We start from the raw sequence: 17,409 nt of genomic DNA on the forward strand, positions 1-17,409 counted from the left end.
AGGAATGCACAGAATGAGTTCTATTTTATTAAAAGATGCAGCTACTTTTGTGACTTTTTTTTCTGTGTCTTGGTTAGTATAAAAATTCTGACTGTGCTTTTGTAACAAGCAGAAGCACTTTGAAAAGCACCTGTGGCAAAAGAAAAAGCCTGGTTACTCGGGTGTTTCAGCTCCCTGGCTTCATTAACAACTGGATTAAGTTTAGGGGGTTTATGTTTGTTTAGTTTTCAGGAAGTACAGAAATGAAAAATCAGTGAGTGCTATGTTTCATCTTTTCCAACAGTTAGGATTTTTAGGGAGGGGTCACAAAGGAATTGTCTAAAAAGAGGAACCACTTACAGGGTCATTTGTAGTTTTCAGCAGAATAATATTGAAGGGCCTTTTATTTCCCAACACAAAAAGGGACTTCAGTCTGACTTTTAAACTTTACTTTATCAAGGGAATTAAATCCAGACCAAGAGAAGACTGCAGGTCCCATTAGAACTAGGTGTCTAATTCCAGTGGAAGAATCCACAGCCATGACCTAAGCTCTGTGTAGAGCAACTAGGAGTGTGCTTAATACTAGACTGTAATCTGAGCTAGCTACTGGAGGGAAACCCTTAACCTATTCTGTTCAAATAATGGTTTTGCTTTAATTTATTTAATCTGAATTTAGTCAGAGATCAAAGCTGAGCCCAGAGTTTCTGCCCTAATGATATGAAGGCTTTCTGGGGATTGGGATATTATGGGATTTAGTCCTTCTTATGTTGTTCCTCTTCATAAGATTATGAAGGGATGGATCTTCTGTATTTCCATAAAACAGCTAGTAAACTGAGAGCATAAAGAAATTAAATAGCATACGAAATGTCATGGTGGGGGGTATTGGATAGATTTAGGAACCTCATTTTCGACTGTTGGTTCCTTAAGAAGAAGGATTATCTTCCCTTTTGTCATCAGCAGCAGAGGTCCTCATCACTTTTGTTTTTTCCTTCAGAACCGTGTGCTGTGGAACCTGTCTTACCTGTAACCAATGTTGTTTCATATTTGCTTTGTAACTTAACTAGACAGTAATATTTTTGTGCCCTTTTGCACTCCTAGAATCCAGTGTGTTTCCAGTAAGATACCTTAACATTTCCAAGGATTCGGATCTTCAGCGGCTGCTGGTGGAATGGGATGTTGTCAAGTCAGCACACGATGCTGAGCTGGCAATGTCTTTTGAGATACAAGTCCGTCGAACCGATGAAGCTACTACTGTGTGGACAGTAAGTGTACTTTGAAAAGAAGTGACAATGATGGAAGATGTTGTGATGTTCTCTTTGCAAAGTCCCTATCCTGATAGTTTTCCTTAGCACCTAAACCAGCAACATTTTCTGAAGAGGAGGAGATCACCCAAATAATAGGCTTAGGCCTGTTCTGGATGTCTTTCTCTCTTTGTGACTTCTGTATGAGAAAGGTCTCCAAAGAAAATTTAAAACCTAGTAAAACTGAAAAACTGCACTAGCTCATTTAGAGTTGCTATTTGTCAGAAAGCACAGAAAACAGACAAGGGCTTATTTTTCTGAAACCAGTGATCAATTAAGTAAGATAGGCATTGTTAAAAATCACAACTTACTTTGATCACTCTAGTTGGTGGTGTTTTGTCTCTGAGTATGAAGAACCACATCTTCACTGCAAATGAGCTCTATGCAGTTCTGCAGATTTTTACCACTTTGATACACTGGATAGGATTTTTAGACCCATGAGTAGATCTAACCCTGAAGTCAGTAACTGAGGCCATATAGCTACAAACAATTAAGTTTTGGGCTTTTTTGAAGTATCCTTTAACAAACTCTTATTAACTTTCTGGAAGGAAGTAAAAGTGTTTCAAATCCAGGAATGTAGTCTGTTCTGTTATTCGTAATAAACATGACGAGTTACTTTGGATGTCACTACCATACAGGAATATATTTGCTTTTGTGTTTTTCTGAAGAGTATGTACCAGTAAAGAAACTCTGTGAGTCTGCTCATACCAAAGCTTGGGCAGCCTATATAACTTCCAGAGCAGTGGCTACATTTTTCAGGGCTATAACTGAGAAATTAAATTTTGAACTGATGGCAGAGTTTTTCTCAGAGCAGTGGGAATATAAAAGTGCAGGTATTGCCAGTGGAAAGCAGCACTGGAGAGAAGTTCCCTAGTGGTCAGTGTGAATCAGGGCTCTGGTGCAAATCATATGAGCAGCACAGATCTGTATGCTGAGAATCTGGAATGGTTGCTAGAAGAAGTACTAAAATATATAGAATGATAGAATCTTATAGGTTGGAAAAACTCTTTAAGATCATTGCATCCAGCCATTAACCCAGCACTACCAAGTCTACCACTAAACCACATCTCTAAGTGCTGAATCTGCACATCTTTTAAATTCCTCCAGGGATGGTGACTCCACCGCAGGGATGTGTAACCCAGAGCATTATGATGCATTTGTAGGCAGCAGCTTATGTAACAGCAGGCAACAATAACCTACTGAAAGTCTCTGAGAGTAAATCCATGTCATGAGAAGCAGGGTCTCACTCACAAATATGTCAGCACATCAGTCACTCCACCACTGCTAGCACAGATCTGTAAGAAATTGATTAGCTGACTAGTTACGTAGTAGGAGATCACATGTAGCTAGTGGAGTTTCAGACATTCATTTTTAAAAGCATTTTCCTCCTCTGAGCTTTCTCTCTGCTTTTGATTGTATTTCCAAATCTTCACATTGTTGTGTTTTCAATACTTCTGCCTTACTGCTCTTTGTTTGTAGGAGTTTCATAATGTCACACTTGATAAATTGGAAAAGCCTCTTCATTGGACATGGGATTCAGATATACCTTTGGAGTGTATGTCACATGCTGTGAGAATCAGGAGCAAGGCAGAAGCATCAAAAATTTGGAGTCAGTGGAGTTTGTGGGAGACTGTCCCAGGTAAGCAAAACAAAACTTTGCAATATTGGTATAAAGCTAGTTGGTAATTCACCAGTGAATGTAGCTGTGAAGGACAGTTCAGGAGAGATGACATCTGTCTTGGGGTGACTTTATGATGTGACTTTATGATGTGACTTTGTGACTTTACCAAGGCCCTAAGTTTTGCTAAACCCACCACAGCATGAAATCAAGAATCCATTTGCTCTAAGCGCTAACCATCTCCTTGTATTTTGCTGGCAATAATAGCAGTGCTTCTGCCATTGCTATAATTTGCAGACTATCTCCCTAAGCTAGTAGACCAAAAGTTCTAGAGCTTTTTTTCTGCTCACACATTAAGACAATCTAGTAGATGGAGTGGCATGGGATCTTGGATAGGCACATCCCCAGCCCAGACTCAGGCAAAAGAGAGGAAGCACATAGCTAGGGGCTACATGATGTGATGAATCTGTTGCTTTTGTCTGGGGTTCACAGTTTGAATTAGTATATTGAATTAAAGGAGGAGGAGGAGGAGGAGGCAGGGGGTCTATTATCAAGGTGGGAACTATTAAATCCATCTCCACGTCCTTCCCCTTTGTCAGGTCCAACATAGACTTCTTAACCTTTTTCTCTTTTTTCCTTAAAAACAATATATGCTCTCTTTTAGATATTTGTAACTTAGATGCAGCCAAGAAGAGCTTTGCATACTCTAGTTCTAAGAAACAGTGATCTCTTTGGTGATACGGTATTAAACTCAATATTAATTCTTCATCTAAGCTTCCAAATTGCGGCCACTTTTGCCAGTTATCTGACCTATAAGCTGGCCAAATCAGTGTGGAAAGCCTAATTAATTCTGGTTTTGTAAGGGCTTTATCTTTGCCAGTCACTTTTCCCCAGTTATGCAAGACTAAGATTAAAGGTGAGTTTTGTGGTATTTCACTCCCCATACAAGAAATATTACCACCCATGGTTTTATGCTTATAAACAGAAAATTCACACAAACAAAGCAACGAGATATAAAATACTCTATAAAGCAAAGAGAGAAAACTAGAGAAGGTAGGATTTGAACCCACCACCCTCGCATTTAAACTGTGGCTGGAAATAGTTCCAAGGCTCTGAGCTGCTGCACCACCTGGCTGGGTGCCAAAGAGTGGTGGCTGGACACAAGCTAGCAACAAACCAACAGAGGGAAAATTAAATTCCCTGGGACTCTCACAGGGGTTCCCTGACAAGCTCTCAGGAGTTGACAAGCTAACAAAAGGGGAAACACTAAATGAAACCCCCCACTCCCGGACTCTTCTGAGTCCCTAAACAAACTGTAAGAAACCTCTTAACACCCAGTCCAGGTGCCAACAGAATACCACCTTTATTCAGTTACTCACGTGCCTCTGTGCTGGATCTGGAGAGTTTTCTGGCCTCTTGGAGCTCCTCTGCCTCCTGGACTCCTGGCAACTACCCCCCCTCGGGTGCCAGCAGAGGGGGAGGAAGCTGAGCTGGATCTTTCTGAGTCCCAGAGGATTTTCGGAAGCCTCGTTGTTCCATCTGGGTCACCAAAGAACTGATGCCTTAAGAGGCCTCCTAGACACAGAGACTAGACAGGAATAAGGGAACAAAAGTACAGATTTATTTGAAGGGCCTTCAAAGGTACCCCTGGGGAGCCCAGAGGCTGTTGCCAAGATGGACCGCAAGATGGATGACCGGTCACGAGTTCTTCACTCTTTTATAGGTTTGGTTCATTTGCATAGCAGGTTTAATTCGCCAATTAAAGCTTCAGTTTTGCCCTCAGCTTATCCCCCCTTAGCGGCTCTTTGGTTTATACTTTTGGCCTAGGACGGTCTAAGTGTCCTTGAAGAGCAGGCCCAGAGAGGCTTTGTTATGTCTACCTAGCACAAGAATAGAAATTAACAGGCTACAAGAAACTTTCAGAGTTACACACTAAGCAGTACAGAATTTGAAAAATATAAAAGTTAAAAACTTAGGCATCAACAGAAGGCAGAGAGAAAGGAGGAAGTCAGCTCCTTATGTCACTTGGAATGAATGTCTTATGAATTATGTGAGAATTATATGAGAATTTATAGCAGAAAGGTTCACGAAGGATGTCTGGACTTCAGGCGGCTCTCTTGAAAGCTGTTTATTGCATAGGCAAAGTTACAGCAGCTCAGGGAGTGGGTGTCCAGAGCCAGCCCTACAGCTGCCAGCTCCAGCTGTAGGCATACCTGAAGCCACTTTCTGTTCAAGTTACAAAGCATTATGTACTTTTCTTTGCTGTGTATCTTAACACATAACAACCAATAAGCACCATAAACAATACCTTTACATTTGCCTATAGCCTATCATAGCTACTACCATTACCATATTATAGCCATTATTATCCAATCACAAGAGTAAGTATGTTACAATTTAAGCTTACAATGGAAAATTCTCAGACATCTCTTCTTCTTGCTACATCGACATTTCTTGTTTGCCTGCGATATCTCTTTTTTTAGTAAAAACATATTTTCTATTTACTTATGCTCTTCTTGAGACTTATTTACTTGGTGAAAAACATGTCTTTGTTTGTAGTCACATACCTTTGTCCTGTTCATAAAAATCTCCTTCCAACTCATCTCCAACCTTTGCCTTCTCAGTTGTTCAGTGCTCAGTGTTTCAGCAAAACATCTTTTACTCTATATCAAAACTTGCTTTCATTTCTATCTCATCCTCAGTTTCTACATTCAGAGATCTTTCTGCCAAGCCTACATATCTGTGAAACTTTCTTACCAAACTTTCATCCTTTCCAACAAGAATTAACACGGAGTGAACCAATAATGTAATTAATGGCATCACAAAATGTTATCTTTTTTTTTAGATGACTACGTTTTACTAGAACAGTTTGATTTCCAGAGAATCTTGTTTAAACAAAATATGTAACTACTTTAGAAAATATGACTACAGTGATTTTATAATGAAACACTCATTTGGAGCAGCAAGGGCTTTTAAGATATTGGAGGCATCATGTGTATAGCAGAGGCATCACAGGTCTTCATACGTGGATTGTGGCACTCATCTCCCTCTTGTTATATAATGGAAAATAGGATGCAAGACTCTCTTTCTGTTCCACAATCTCCTCAATCTTGGAGATTTTATTTTTTTTCAGTTGCAAGTGAATGGGGTTCAAAAATACTATTTCTTGGTCACAAACTGATCCCACATTACAGACCTGATTTAGAGCTCTCTGAAAGATAATAACTCTAGATGTCATCAGGTTTTTGGATCAGATTCTTGAGAGTTGATTTTATCTGTGCAATATGTGTAAAAGACTGTGAGTCACTTAAATACCACTAATTTTTGCACCCAGCAAGCAGTCCAACATAGAAGGCTATAGGAGTCTCATTCCAAGTTGATTATCCCCTCACTGATCTGATTCAGTCAGCGCTGACTTCTCTTAGCTGAGCTCTGCATGAACATCAGATGTTTTTCTAGCCCTCTGCTCAAAGTCTTCAGGAGCAGGCATCTTGGATATAAGCAACAACTTGTGCATAGGAGCAGGAGGTGGTGTTCCTTTGTAAAGGCAATTCTTGGCAGAACATTTTTGTTTTCTCTAAGTGAAAGGCAGTAAAACAGATCTAGTCTTTTAGGTAGTTTGTTGGACTACATTATATGTTTATGAGTTTAAGAGAAAGGTATTATTACATGTGAAATTCATCTCTGTATTGGGAAGAATATTAAATAAAAGTCTGTGAATGGATAATGTTAGAAATTTCTTGTGTAAATGCTTAGTTTTGTGTTCTGGCTGAGGGCTGTTGACTTGAGCAGATTTTGAAATGTTTTTTTTTAATTTGCAGGCCTGGACACTTCAAATAGAAGCGGGCCACTAATCTTTCCAAAAGAAAAATTTTTAGCAGAAGGCTCTGATATCACTCTTTGCTGCATAGGAAGGAAAGGTCAAACCATTAAGGAATTCTCTGTCTACCCAACTGTTGATGTTTTCAAGCACACAAACAGTCAAGTCAGACTTCTTACTGTGGAAAATCTGTCACATGACAAGGGGTCTAACATCCAGGTTTACTGTTACGATGAAGATGGGGAGTCACATGAGGCAGCTTTCTTTGTGGGTAGTAAGTGAACACATTGTTAACAGTTTTATTTTCCTCTTGTTATTAACTCAAGAATGTGGAAAAAATGGACGGGGAAAAAAAGCTTTCTGTAAGTTGTCATGGTCTTGTCTTGCCTGGCTGAACTCTGCCTGACTTCAGGCCTGTAAACTTATATATAGAAAGCAGGACAAATAGCATTAAATTAATTGACCATGTGGCAGGTGATTGATTCTTAAATATACCCACCCATTTAGGAGTTCAGCTTCATAGTCTTTGTGCATGTAGTAAAAACTCAGCACAGTCCCCTTTTTGAAGGCTAATAGCAATATTTAAAGATAGAAAAAAACCCAGATTGAATAAATGAAAGGATGAGTATTAAAAAAAAGAGAGTATATAAGTGTTTGATTGTTATTAACTCATGGTATTATCCTGACTATCTCTGCAGAGTGGTCATTGAAATAAGTGTAATTTCAGTAATAACATCTCTAGTAAACCAGACTTTGTACTTACCCATTTTTTCTAACTTGTTAATATATTAAAAAGGTTGATGAGTTTTGCCTTGACTGCTGTGATGTTGTTGTTTTTTTCATTATTTCATCTGACAAGGACCACCTGACACACCTAAAGATTTTTCCTGCCAAACTCAAGATATGAAAAGAGTAACATGTACTTGGACAGAAGGAGAGACCTATCTCTATGGACGGAACTCACCACGGTACAACTTGTCTGAAATGTAAGTCTCATTGTTATATTAACTCTGATCTGTGCTGTACCAAACAGTCACCATCTTTCCCTTACAAGCTGTGGAAATGCTTTTTGTTCTTGTAATTAGCTGCTTGCCTCTTTCCGCCTCACTGACCACTTACTTAACAAAGCTTGAGCAGTGCAGAACTGCTCTGAATTAGGCTAGCTATAATAAGTTTACAAGATCAAGTTCTGCCTGATAAAGCTTATTCTAACCATTCTTTTGAGTTAATATGTTTGGATATCATTCAGTAGGTGTGAAGACACCCTGAAATCAGGATGTAGGTAAATTAAAAGTATAACATAATTACTGGGTAGCATGCACAACAGGTGACTAGCATCTGATCAGCTGGTAGGCTGAGTAGTGGTGTGCTCATGATCCATTGACACTAATGCTGACTCAGCACTTAGCTTGATTAGCCTCCCTAGTTCTTTTCCTTTAGGAGTTTAGAGCTTTACATGCTGATGTTTTCCTTCTTGAGTCCTTGAGCTACTGACAATCCTATCTCAAAAGTCCTTCTTGTGTCTATAATTTCTGTAGTTCCACCTGGCTTCTTTACTTTAAAAACAAAAAAAAAATCTGCAGACTTTCTCAAAGGTTTTTTAGCAGGCTGAGTAAAGGGTACACAGCTCTGTCATATCAGACATGGCCCTTACATGAGGAGAGGGTCTTTACAGCAAGGTGTGCAGAGAAAGGGAAACAGGACAGATACCTCATCATCACAACAAACTTTCATCAAAAGATCTCAGCAGAAAACAGGCCAGCATTGCACATACATTCTGGGTCTCTGCATCATTCACTTCTATTAAGATACTGTGATGGCGTTTTAAAAATGGAAGGTTAGAAGACGCACTTCAAGATGCAGTTGAAATTACAGCTTCATTTAAAAGCTTAGCGGTAGACATGTAAATTATTTAAGTCTTGGCAAATAAGTCTCTGGTTTAGAATATCCGTAAGAAAATTTCTAAAAGCAATGTAATTGTATCTTAAAAAGACAAACCTGATCTTCAAAGAAAACTTTCTTTTAAGAATATTTGTGTTCATCCTACTTCAGGCTAAGGGAAAGAACTGGGTGGCTTCTTATATTCCCCCCTCAGCCTTTTTTTTTATGATGCTGTATTCTAGTTGGACATCAGAAACTTCAAGATCTATGTTGATTGTACATCATGGAAAGACATCTTTCTCTCTCTTTGCCCTGCCTCCTACCTCTCCCTTTCTTTTATAGGTCATCCCAGAATATGTCTCTGTGTGAAGCAAGTTGTTCTAAGCAGTGCTCATGTTCTTGGGATATAGGCCAGCAGAGGATCTGGAATGTCACACTGACTGTGGAAAACCCACTGGGAAAGAAAACTGCCACAGATGTTTTTGATATAAAACACAGAAGTAAGGGGTTTTTTTCTGTGTCTTTGTTTAGGGCTTTTTGTTGCTCCTTCTGAGCTTGATACTTCTGCGTCCTTGTTTAAAGTATGAAAGTCCTTGATTTTTATCTTCACTGTTTAATCACTTATCTGTCCCTGTGCTATAGTTACCTGCTCTCTCTTCAGTTTCAGCTTTGGAAAGTTGCATTAACAGTAGAAAACAGCTTTACTCCAAAGGTCAGATTTGGTTATTGGAATGACCCCTTAATGTTTTAAAATCTACTGCTTCGCTGAAGCTAGTTTATGGAAGAGAAAGCAATATGATGCAAGGATATAAAATAGGGAGTTTAAGCAAAATTGGTATTTATGGAAATTGGTATGATATGTGATGTGATACGCGTGATGGAGTTATTGCTGGGAAAGAAGTGATGGTGCTCTTGGTCCTAATATGGAACAGTAACATCCACTGTGCTACTGTAAGGGAGGAAGACTGGTTCATCAGTGGCAAAAGCCAGGTTTTTCTCTGAGGAGTATCTGATGGCTGTGTTTCCTCGTTCCCTAGTAGTTGTATCCTTTATCTCTGTGTGCCCCGGGTCCCATAAGTTCCTTCCTACTCCTGCCTCAAAACAACTGGGTATTTCTTCAGTCTCCAGAGTATTTCCAGTTTTCCTTGTGTCCCCATGTCTGACTTCAGTGTTCCCCACGTCCTGTGGCTGCCTTACCTGTTTGAAGAAGCTGAAAGGACAATAGCTTAGGAGGATGTTGGTATAACTGCTGCATCCTGGCACTGCTTCCTTCCTCAGAGGCATTGTTGACAGTTATGCTAGCCATGCTTTTTTATACAAAGGAACTTATGTTAAATGTCTCTCTGTGTTAGATTTGTCTCAGAGAGGCATGAAAATTCTAAAATTTGATAATCTGATTGTTTGGAAGTAGAAGAAATAGGTCAAGAAAGTGGAGGAGTAAATTGACAGGTTGTAGGGAGACAACACAATGTCATAAACTGTTGTCATGGGAAGTCAGGCAGAATAGTTTACATTCAGTGTGATAAGTACATTAAAATTTTATTACAATATTCTTTTTCCAGTCTTACTGATTGTTGCAAGTTAAAGAAATGGTGTATAATATCTGTGATGAGTTAAGCTTTTAAATAGTGATTCCTGTAAAATCCTTCAGGTTTTCTCTGATCCTGCAAATATTTACATTAGAATTTTCCTAACTTAAAGGATGACAGTAAGTAAAGAAAAACGTAAATCCATAGTTTCCAATTCTGCATGTGGTTGATATACCTTCTATATCAAATACAAACTCTTTCATGTATGAACGTCCTCAAACTGTGTTTCATGGAGTAGTGTAATTCAATAATGTAATTCATGAAGTTTTAGGATAAATGGCCAAGGGTGTAAGCATACCCCTCACTTGCATTGCCATTTCCCCACATTGCATTGCTTTCCTCACTATTAACTGATAATATGGGAGAGTTTGAGATTTAGTTCACTTGCTGAATACTCTTACACAGCAATAAAGGATCTCAGAAATCTTTTGGAAGAGGTAGCATTGGCACTGTTTACTGGAGAATAACTACTGACAGGAGCCAGAGTTGTGAACAGAATTTCTGTCAAGGAGGCCCAATTCCAGGGTGTAGAAATGTGTCAAATGTTACCATGTTACATCAGGAGTTTCTGCCAGGCCCTGAATAAGAGAAGTTTACTGGTTTGCAATAAATGTCCCTCTTCCTTTTGTCCATGATGTTTTAAAATATTTCTAAGTCAGCACAAGGGGTTTTTTTAAACCTTGTGTAACATTTACTTATATTTATATTCTGAAATGAAGTTTTATAATTCATATGTGTTTCTTCTGGATTAGAAGAAAAATGTGTATTTTTTATTTGCTTTTACTACTCAGCTAAAATATCTTAACATACTTTTGCATATATTTTTTGTTTTACAAGAGCTAACTCAGATTTTCTGTTGGCAGTATATCCTACTGCACCTTTACAGGTCTGGGAAGATAGCACAGATACAGAAATTACATTACATTGGAATTATGAAAAAATTGGAATTGAACTCTTTTGGCAGACTGAAGTGCTCCAACCTGATGGCAAAGTAGAACTGGTACGGAACCTGAATTTCCTAAACAAAAACATAGTGAAGATCTTTCTGATGTGAGATTAAAAAATAATTCCCCAGCAATACAGATACACTCTAAATCTTGCGAGCATGTTGACGTGTCTGTTTTCCGGATTTATTTGCTCGCAAGCACTACACTGATTTTGTGGTCCATGTGGGCAGCCACTGCTGGCTCTAATTCACACTCCAAACACTGCCTGTACTCTGGCAGAAGTACGTGGTGTGGCTGGTCTAACTGTGGCTCAGTGCTCTGCTGGATGGGTTCTGAGATTTGTTGACGTTAATGAAAACACTGAGGGGCCTAATAATTGTAGAGTTGTATAATATGTGTTGTGTATATATTAGCTACTGGCAATCTTGATTTGTTTTTATTGGTCGTGTCATTTCACACACAACAGAGCAGAGTTGAAGATTTCTTTTGTATTAGTCCGAGATCTTCTGTGTGCTGTTGACTGTAATTCATGGTAGTGAGTCTGATTTCTTGTGATGGAATCCCAGAACAGTTTTTCTTTCCTTCCTCTTCGATCTCCTAGAAGATTATTTGAGTAGATTCCTTATCTTATTCCACCTCTTCCACAACAGGTGGGGTTGACAGACTCTTTGGCCATGTACTGTCACTTCTCTGTAGCTCTTTTCTCAGAAGGCAGCTTGCCTCTAGAGGCACATTAAAAAGGCACACTGAAGATCACAGTCAAGCTGTGTTCTGTCTTGAGTGTAGCTTAAGAGCTGTCAGATCAAGTGGCCACCGCAGCTGGCTATTGCAAGAGACAGTTTTGAGGAGAGGCTTAAAGGCATGCTGGCTTTTTGACTCTTACCAGAACTCACTCTGTCTCTTAGGAGGGAGTGGGGTAAATGCTGGGAAAAAAAATGGAAAGAAAAGGTAGCTGTAGATTGCTCTGCATAGATCTGGAACAGCATCCTACTTCTACATGAGGTAATAGCTCCAGACTCTATGAAAGCAAGATCTCAGTAAATTCCTTCCTGGATGTGAAAAGTACTCATGTGGAGGGTTCTGAGTGACTCAGACAGCTACACAGAGTGACTTCCAGATGTCTTTTTGGATCTCCCACTGTTTTGATCTTGTGCATTATTGGCTTTTTCGTTTTTTGATTGTTGTGCCATGATTGTCTTTCCCAAGTGAAGCTTAACTGGCTTTTGGAGGGTCTAGAGGAAGAGCTATTTTCTCATAACATCTTGCTGAAGATGCTGTTCTGAGCTGTGGCTGTTGTGTCTTTGTGTTTTGCAGCACAACAGCTCCGACATGGAGTCACGGCACAAGTGTGTCACAGTGCGTGGGCTGCAGCCGTACACGGAGTACACGGCCAGGGTGCGCTGCGGGGCGGCCAAGCACTTCTGGAGGTGGAGTGAGTGGAGCCCACCCCTGCCCATCAGAACGAAGGAAGGAAGTATGTCCAACCTGTGGAGAAGCAAAGTTTGAGGGATGTTCCTTGCTTGGCACCTGTCTTTGCTGTTTGTTGCTACTCTTCTGCTGTGTAGCTAAAGCAGAGGCCTGTTGCATGCATAAAAGAAACACACTGAGCAAACTTCAAGAAGATGTCTTAAATAGTTCTCAGCCTACCTGCTAGTCTTGGGCATTTCATCCAGTGCAGGCAGTGGGAAATCCAGTTGACTGGGAAGATGGACAGACCGAGTTACAGTGCCCTGTGAGGCCTGGAGGAATGGTGCAGAGGTGGGAACAAGAGTCTGGTGACTGCAAGCAAAGATTTTCTGGGGAAATTAACCAGATTTTAATTCAGAAAAAGGAATGAAGGGAAAAAGATGTTAAAGGATAATGTTTGGGCAAGACCTGGGAGCGGTGGGAAAAAGGAGACGTTGGGAGTGGAATTTCTTCAAATGGGAGGAAGCAGTTAAACTGCCTATCCTTTCTGCGCCCAGAGCATTCTCATTTTCTTGTTTTTCTATATTTATTGCAGCTCCATCAGGGAAACTGGACATGTGGAGAGAAATTACTCCAGTTCTGGGGGGACAAAATGTGACCTTGTTCTGGAAGGTGAGACATCCTACAGAAATAGAAACAAAGCCCTTCATAAAGGTGTTGGAAATGGCACACGTGAGTTGTATGCAATTGATAGCAATTCAGTATGAAAATGTCTTTTAAAAATCTAAAACAGATTGTATACAAAATATCTCAGAACACATGTAACTATGATGGTGTGCTGTCCTGGAATTTCAGAGATACAATTCTGTTTCTCTAAGTATTAGAACAAGACAGATCCGATTACCAAGAATTCTGCATTTCCATTTCAACTAGTATGTGCATAAATGTATAGAAACAAAGGTTTATATTCTTACAGAAGTAATACATCCTGTTAGTTTTTTAAAGTTCTAAATTATCCTCTCATATTTCTTCAGCAAAATTTACAATGATTTTTCAGCAAAAGTTATTGTTCTCTTCATCCATAACTTTTTTTCTCAGAAAACACCAAGTTTTCAAGCAAACGGAAAAATTATTTCATATGAAGTAACTTGGGAAAAACTAGAAGATGGCTCTAAGCCTGAAAGCTTCTCCTTTTCTTCAGTCTACAATAGCACAAAGATTTTCATTGATAACCATTCCTACAGAATCAGTATCATGGCAAAGAACAATGTTAATTTTTCACTTCCTTCAGTATTGATCATCTCTGGAGCTCCAGATAACAGTAAGAGTATTTTCAGTTATAATTACATTATTAGAGTTTTGTTTCTACCTATTTTTAGTGAAGTCATAATTTATCATCCTGGGCAACAAATTAACCTTACCTCTTAACTTATGTCACTGCTATCTGAAAATTACAACTGTATTTTCTCCTGCAGGATCGTTGCTCTGTGTTTATTAAGCTTAAGTGCACAGAGCATCTCTACAGACCAAAATACATTTAGCCTACAACTAGGGCCTGACACCTGCAGTAGGTGCCTTGATGGTGCAGCTAGTGCCACTGTGATTAGTCTCTTATGACTCTCTGACTCTAGGTTTCTACAGCTGATTTTTTTTGTGAATGTGTAGTAACGGTTGCTGGATGGTTTCTGAGCTGTCAGCTTTTAGCATGTGAAAGACCCCATATGTCATTTATTGAAGGAATGCCACTCTTCTATTATTGTTTTCAGCTTGTTAGTATAGGAACTGTATTGATCTTCATTTATGAGTCTGAAGTCTCATGCAGGACAATAATAAGAGATTCTGTTTTGTTCATTCCTAGGCACTGAAGAGCTTAAGGAAGGACTGGTTAATGGTACAGATGATGGCATTTTAATCTCCTGGGAGCCCAGAAGTATATATGACAGTTACATTATTGATTGGTGTAACTTTCCCAGGCTGCAGCCTTGTGATTTGCAGTGGAAGAGATTTGGACCCAACACTTCCAGTGCTGTGATCAGCTCAGGTGAAAGCCAAACAACTATTATTTCTGACTGTGCAGCAATCCTTCAAGCCATGGGCATTAATTGAATTTAGGAAACAAATCATGTGGAATATTGACTTCTGTGCTATGCAGGTGTAATTCTTCAAAGGCATGTGGCATCATGTTTTTCCTACGAAATTAATTAGACACCACAAATGTACCAGCACTATTAAGCCTTGGAAGGCAGCATACTATATGAGAAAAGTCAACTCAGTATTTTAGACAAAACCTCTTCTGAGGGGCTTATAGCAGCATCTTGACGAAGGATGGTGAGGTTAATGAAGGAGTTAAAATATTTTAGCAAGAGAGACACAAAAGGGAACTCTATCCTATCTGTAACATGGATCAGAAGTTTAGACTCGGGCAATTTAAACCCACAGTGTAGTGAGAGGTTTGGTGCTGTCAGTGTGCCACAAATGATGCATCTCAGCACCAGTCCTTGCTTAGGATCAGTTGCATGTTTTTTATTCCAGTGGTGGCCAGTAGGCCTAAATCCTTTCTGGCTGTGTGAGAGTTGCTCTGATTTGCTTCCACAGCTGCAAGAATTTAGCCTTCCTAGAGTCTCTCAAGCTGAGAGCTCACTTCGGAATTAAACTTGTTTGAACAAAATTTGGCTGAGCACATATAAATTTGCAATAAGGGAACTGCAGCTCAGTTCATCCAAATGTATGGAAACCTGCACGTAATGAAGGGGAATGTGGTAACACATGGGAAGACTATTGTCAAATTATTCAGTGGTTTGCACTTGCTTAATGTGAATGGGAGTGGATGTCAGTGAGGATAACATGGAATCCTGGTGCGTTTGATGTGCATCAAACAGTCCAAAACGCAGCCTTTGCCTGTGCCAGAAACGTAAATGAAATTGTCTTTTTGGTGCATTTGGAGTCTATTGTGCAGTCACCTTGAACACTGTGTGGCAGCAAAAAATATATAGACCCCTCCCCCAATTCTGTCTTTCACTCAGAATAAATGTGTTTCATTCACATAATGCACATCAAGAATTGGCTTGCCCTCTGTCTCCTTCAGTTGCTTTAATAGTACTATAGCACTCAGAGAAGGTGTCTAATAGGTTATTGACCTCTGTAGGAAGCAATTATATAAAAGTAACACCAAAAGACAAACCATAACCTATTTTTGTTCAACTATTTTCTAGCTGCTTTTGTTCCAGGGGTGAGATACAAATTCCGTATCTATGGATCTGTTGCTAATAAGGCCTCCATATTGGAAAAGAAGATTGGTTATCTCAGGGAGCTGCGTAAGTTGGCAACATGTTTAGGATTTGTGCATTTGCTGAATTGATTTGTCACAAATAGAATAATTGCCTCCTCCTCCAGCTAGATAAAACTGTATTTTCTGTGTTCCTTCTGTATCTTCAGTGAAGCATTTAAAAGTTCTATATCAGCACACAAAGCTGTGATTATCAGTCATTGCTTTGTGTATTACGTAGATGCATGAAGGCTCTGTGAAGCTGACAGTTTTTGTAGAGAACTTTGGCTTTGTTCAGCTTTTAAATACAAGAAAGATATAAACATAAGCACCACATGGGAGTGTGGATTTTTCAAATGACGAGAGAAAACACTTGAAGAATAATTGCAAGTTTAACTTGAATTTCCTTTCTTCCAGCTCCTCGGCTTGACCCTGTTGTGAGAAAAGTTGACCTCACTTACCATTCAGTAACGCTGTCTTGGGATTCTTATCTCACAGATGAGTCAGAGCCTGGTTTTTTAAGAGGCTACCATGTTTATGTGTCACCTATACAAGGGAACTGCAATTTGAAAGGATCAAAAAAGCACCTTCTTCCAGGTAACTGAGCTCTCTACTACAAAAAGTTGTGTCATTGATACAGATGAAAGGCATGTTGGTATTGCAGCATCTTAGAAGATTTCACATTAAGCAGTAAGGCTGGCTCATTTGGCCATCTGTAGATTTCAATACCTATTGGTTTTGGTTCCTCTCTATGCTTGAGGTGTTGGTAGGCAGAAGTGATTCCCAGCTTTATGGAGATATACCGCTCCCATTCTGTTGTCCATGACTCTTTTTTAGCTTCAGGAAAGACTCCTTTGGTACTATAGGAGGAGTTCTTCCTCCTGTGATGTGAGTTCTGGATGAATGTTGAAAAACATCTGTTTGTGGTCTACTTGGATAAAAGTCCTAAGAATCATGTTAGTCTTACTAGCGTTTGGGGTATTTTAGGAACAGATGGGATAAAATTTATTTCCTTCAAAATTGGAGCACTGTATAAATTCCCCATGTAGATTCTTTTCTAGTGAAAGTATTTGTGTGTATACTCTACAGTGGAGTTCTTTCAGCAGAACTGAGCTGTGAAGTGGCACAAAGCCACTAATTTATATCAGACCTTTCTGTTTCACATGCAAAACTGCTCCAGATGACTTTGCTCCATTATAATTTTCAGATGTTTCCAACATGTTAAAAGGAATATATTTTGGGTTTTTTTCCTTGCCTCTTCTTCTGCTTGGGTTATGTCCTGTGTTCTGATTAGACTAGTGCCAGGATGAAAAGCATAGTTTGAACTGAGGGAGCCTTATGTAAAAGTTCTTGTCGGAACTAAACTCACCATATAAGTACCATAATTCTGTAAATAATGCCAGTTAAACTTTAAATAGTTTAAATCAAAGATTTTCTGCCTCAGTGCTTCTGCTAGCAGACCAGGGGTGTGACTGAGAACAGCAGAAATAAGCTAACCCATTTCTCCCTGGGGTTTGGGAGTTGCACAACAGAGAGGCAAAAGAGCTTTTTTTTTCAGGCAGAGATTTCTTGCTTTTGATTATCTTCAAAGAAATTGACATA

The 17,409-nt window shown here is 39.4% G+C and overlaps 1 protein-coding gene across 3 annotated transcripts in view; it reads left to right on the forward strand.

Moving 5' to 3' along the window:
• Nucleotides 1-17,409, forward strand: part of OSMR (oncostatin M receptor) — a 34,729-nt gene that overhangs the window by 8,997 nt on the left and 8,323 nt on the right. For 2 of the 3 annotated variants that reach the window (XM_017730239.1, XM_017730241.1), the window contains 12 exons: nucleotides 1,078-1,241; nucleotides 2,760-2,919; nucleotides 6,720-6,992; nucleotides 7,578-7,704; nucleotides 8,942-9,099; nucleotides 11,052-11,188; nucleotides 12,450-12,609; nucleotides 13,138-13,274; nucleotides 13,641-13,863; nucleotides 14,401-14,583; nucleotides 15,755-15,856; nucleotides 16,225-16,404. In XM_017730239.1, the coding sequence (XP_017585728.1) occupies nucleotides 1,078-1,241; nucleotides 2,760-2,919; nucleotides 6,720-6,992; nucleotides 7,578-7,704; nucleotides 8,942-9,099; nucleotides 11,052-11,188; nucleotides 12,450-12,609; nucleotides 13,138-13,274; nucleotides 13,641-13,863; nucleotides 14,401-14,583; nucleotides 15,755-15,856; nucleotides 16,225-16,404 (2,004 nt within the window). The remainder of the gene's footprint in view (nucleotides 1-1,077; nucleotides 1,242-2,759; nucleotides 2,920-6,719; nucleotides 6,993-7,577; nucleotides 7,705-8,941; nucleotides 9,100-11,051; nucleotides 11,189-12,449; nucleotides 12,610-13,137; nucleotides 13,275-13,640; nucleotides 13,864-14,400; nucleotides 14,584-15,754; nucleotides 15,857-16,224; nucleotides 16,405-17,409) is intronic. The other variant, XM_017730240.1, reaches the window with a different exon arrangement.

This window comes from Corvus brachyrhynchos, unplaced genomic scaffold, assembly GCF_000691975.1.
Source record: "Corvus brachyrhynchos isolate BGI_N302 unplaced genomic scaffold, ASM69197v1 scaffold42, whole genome shotgun sequence".
In the NCBI taxonomy this organism is placed as follows: Eukaryota; Metazoa; Chordata; class Aves; order Passeriformes; family Corvidae; genus Corvus; species Corvus brachyrhynchos.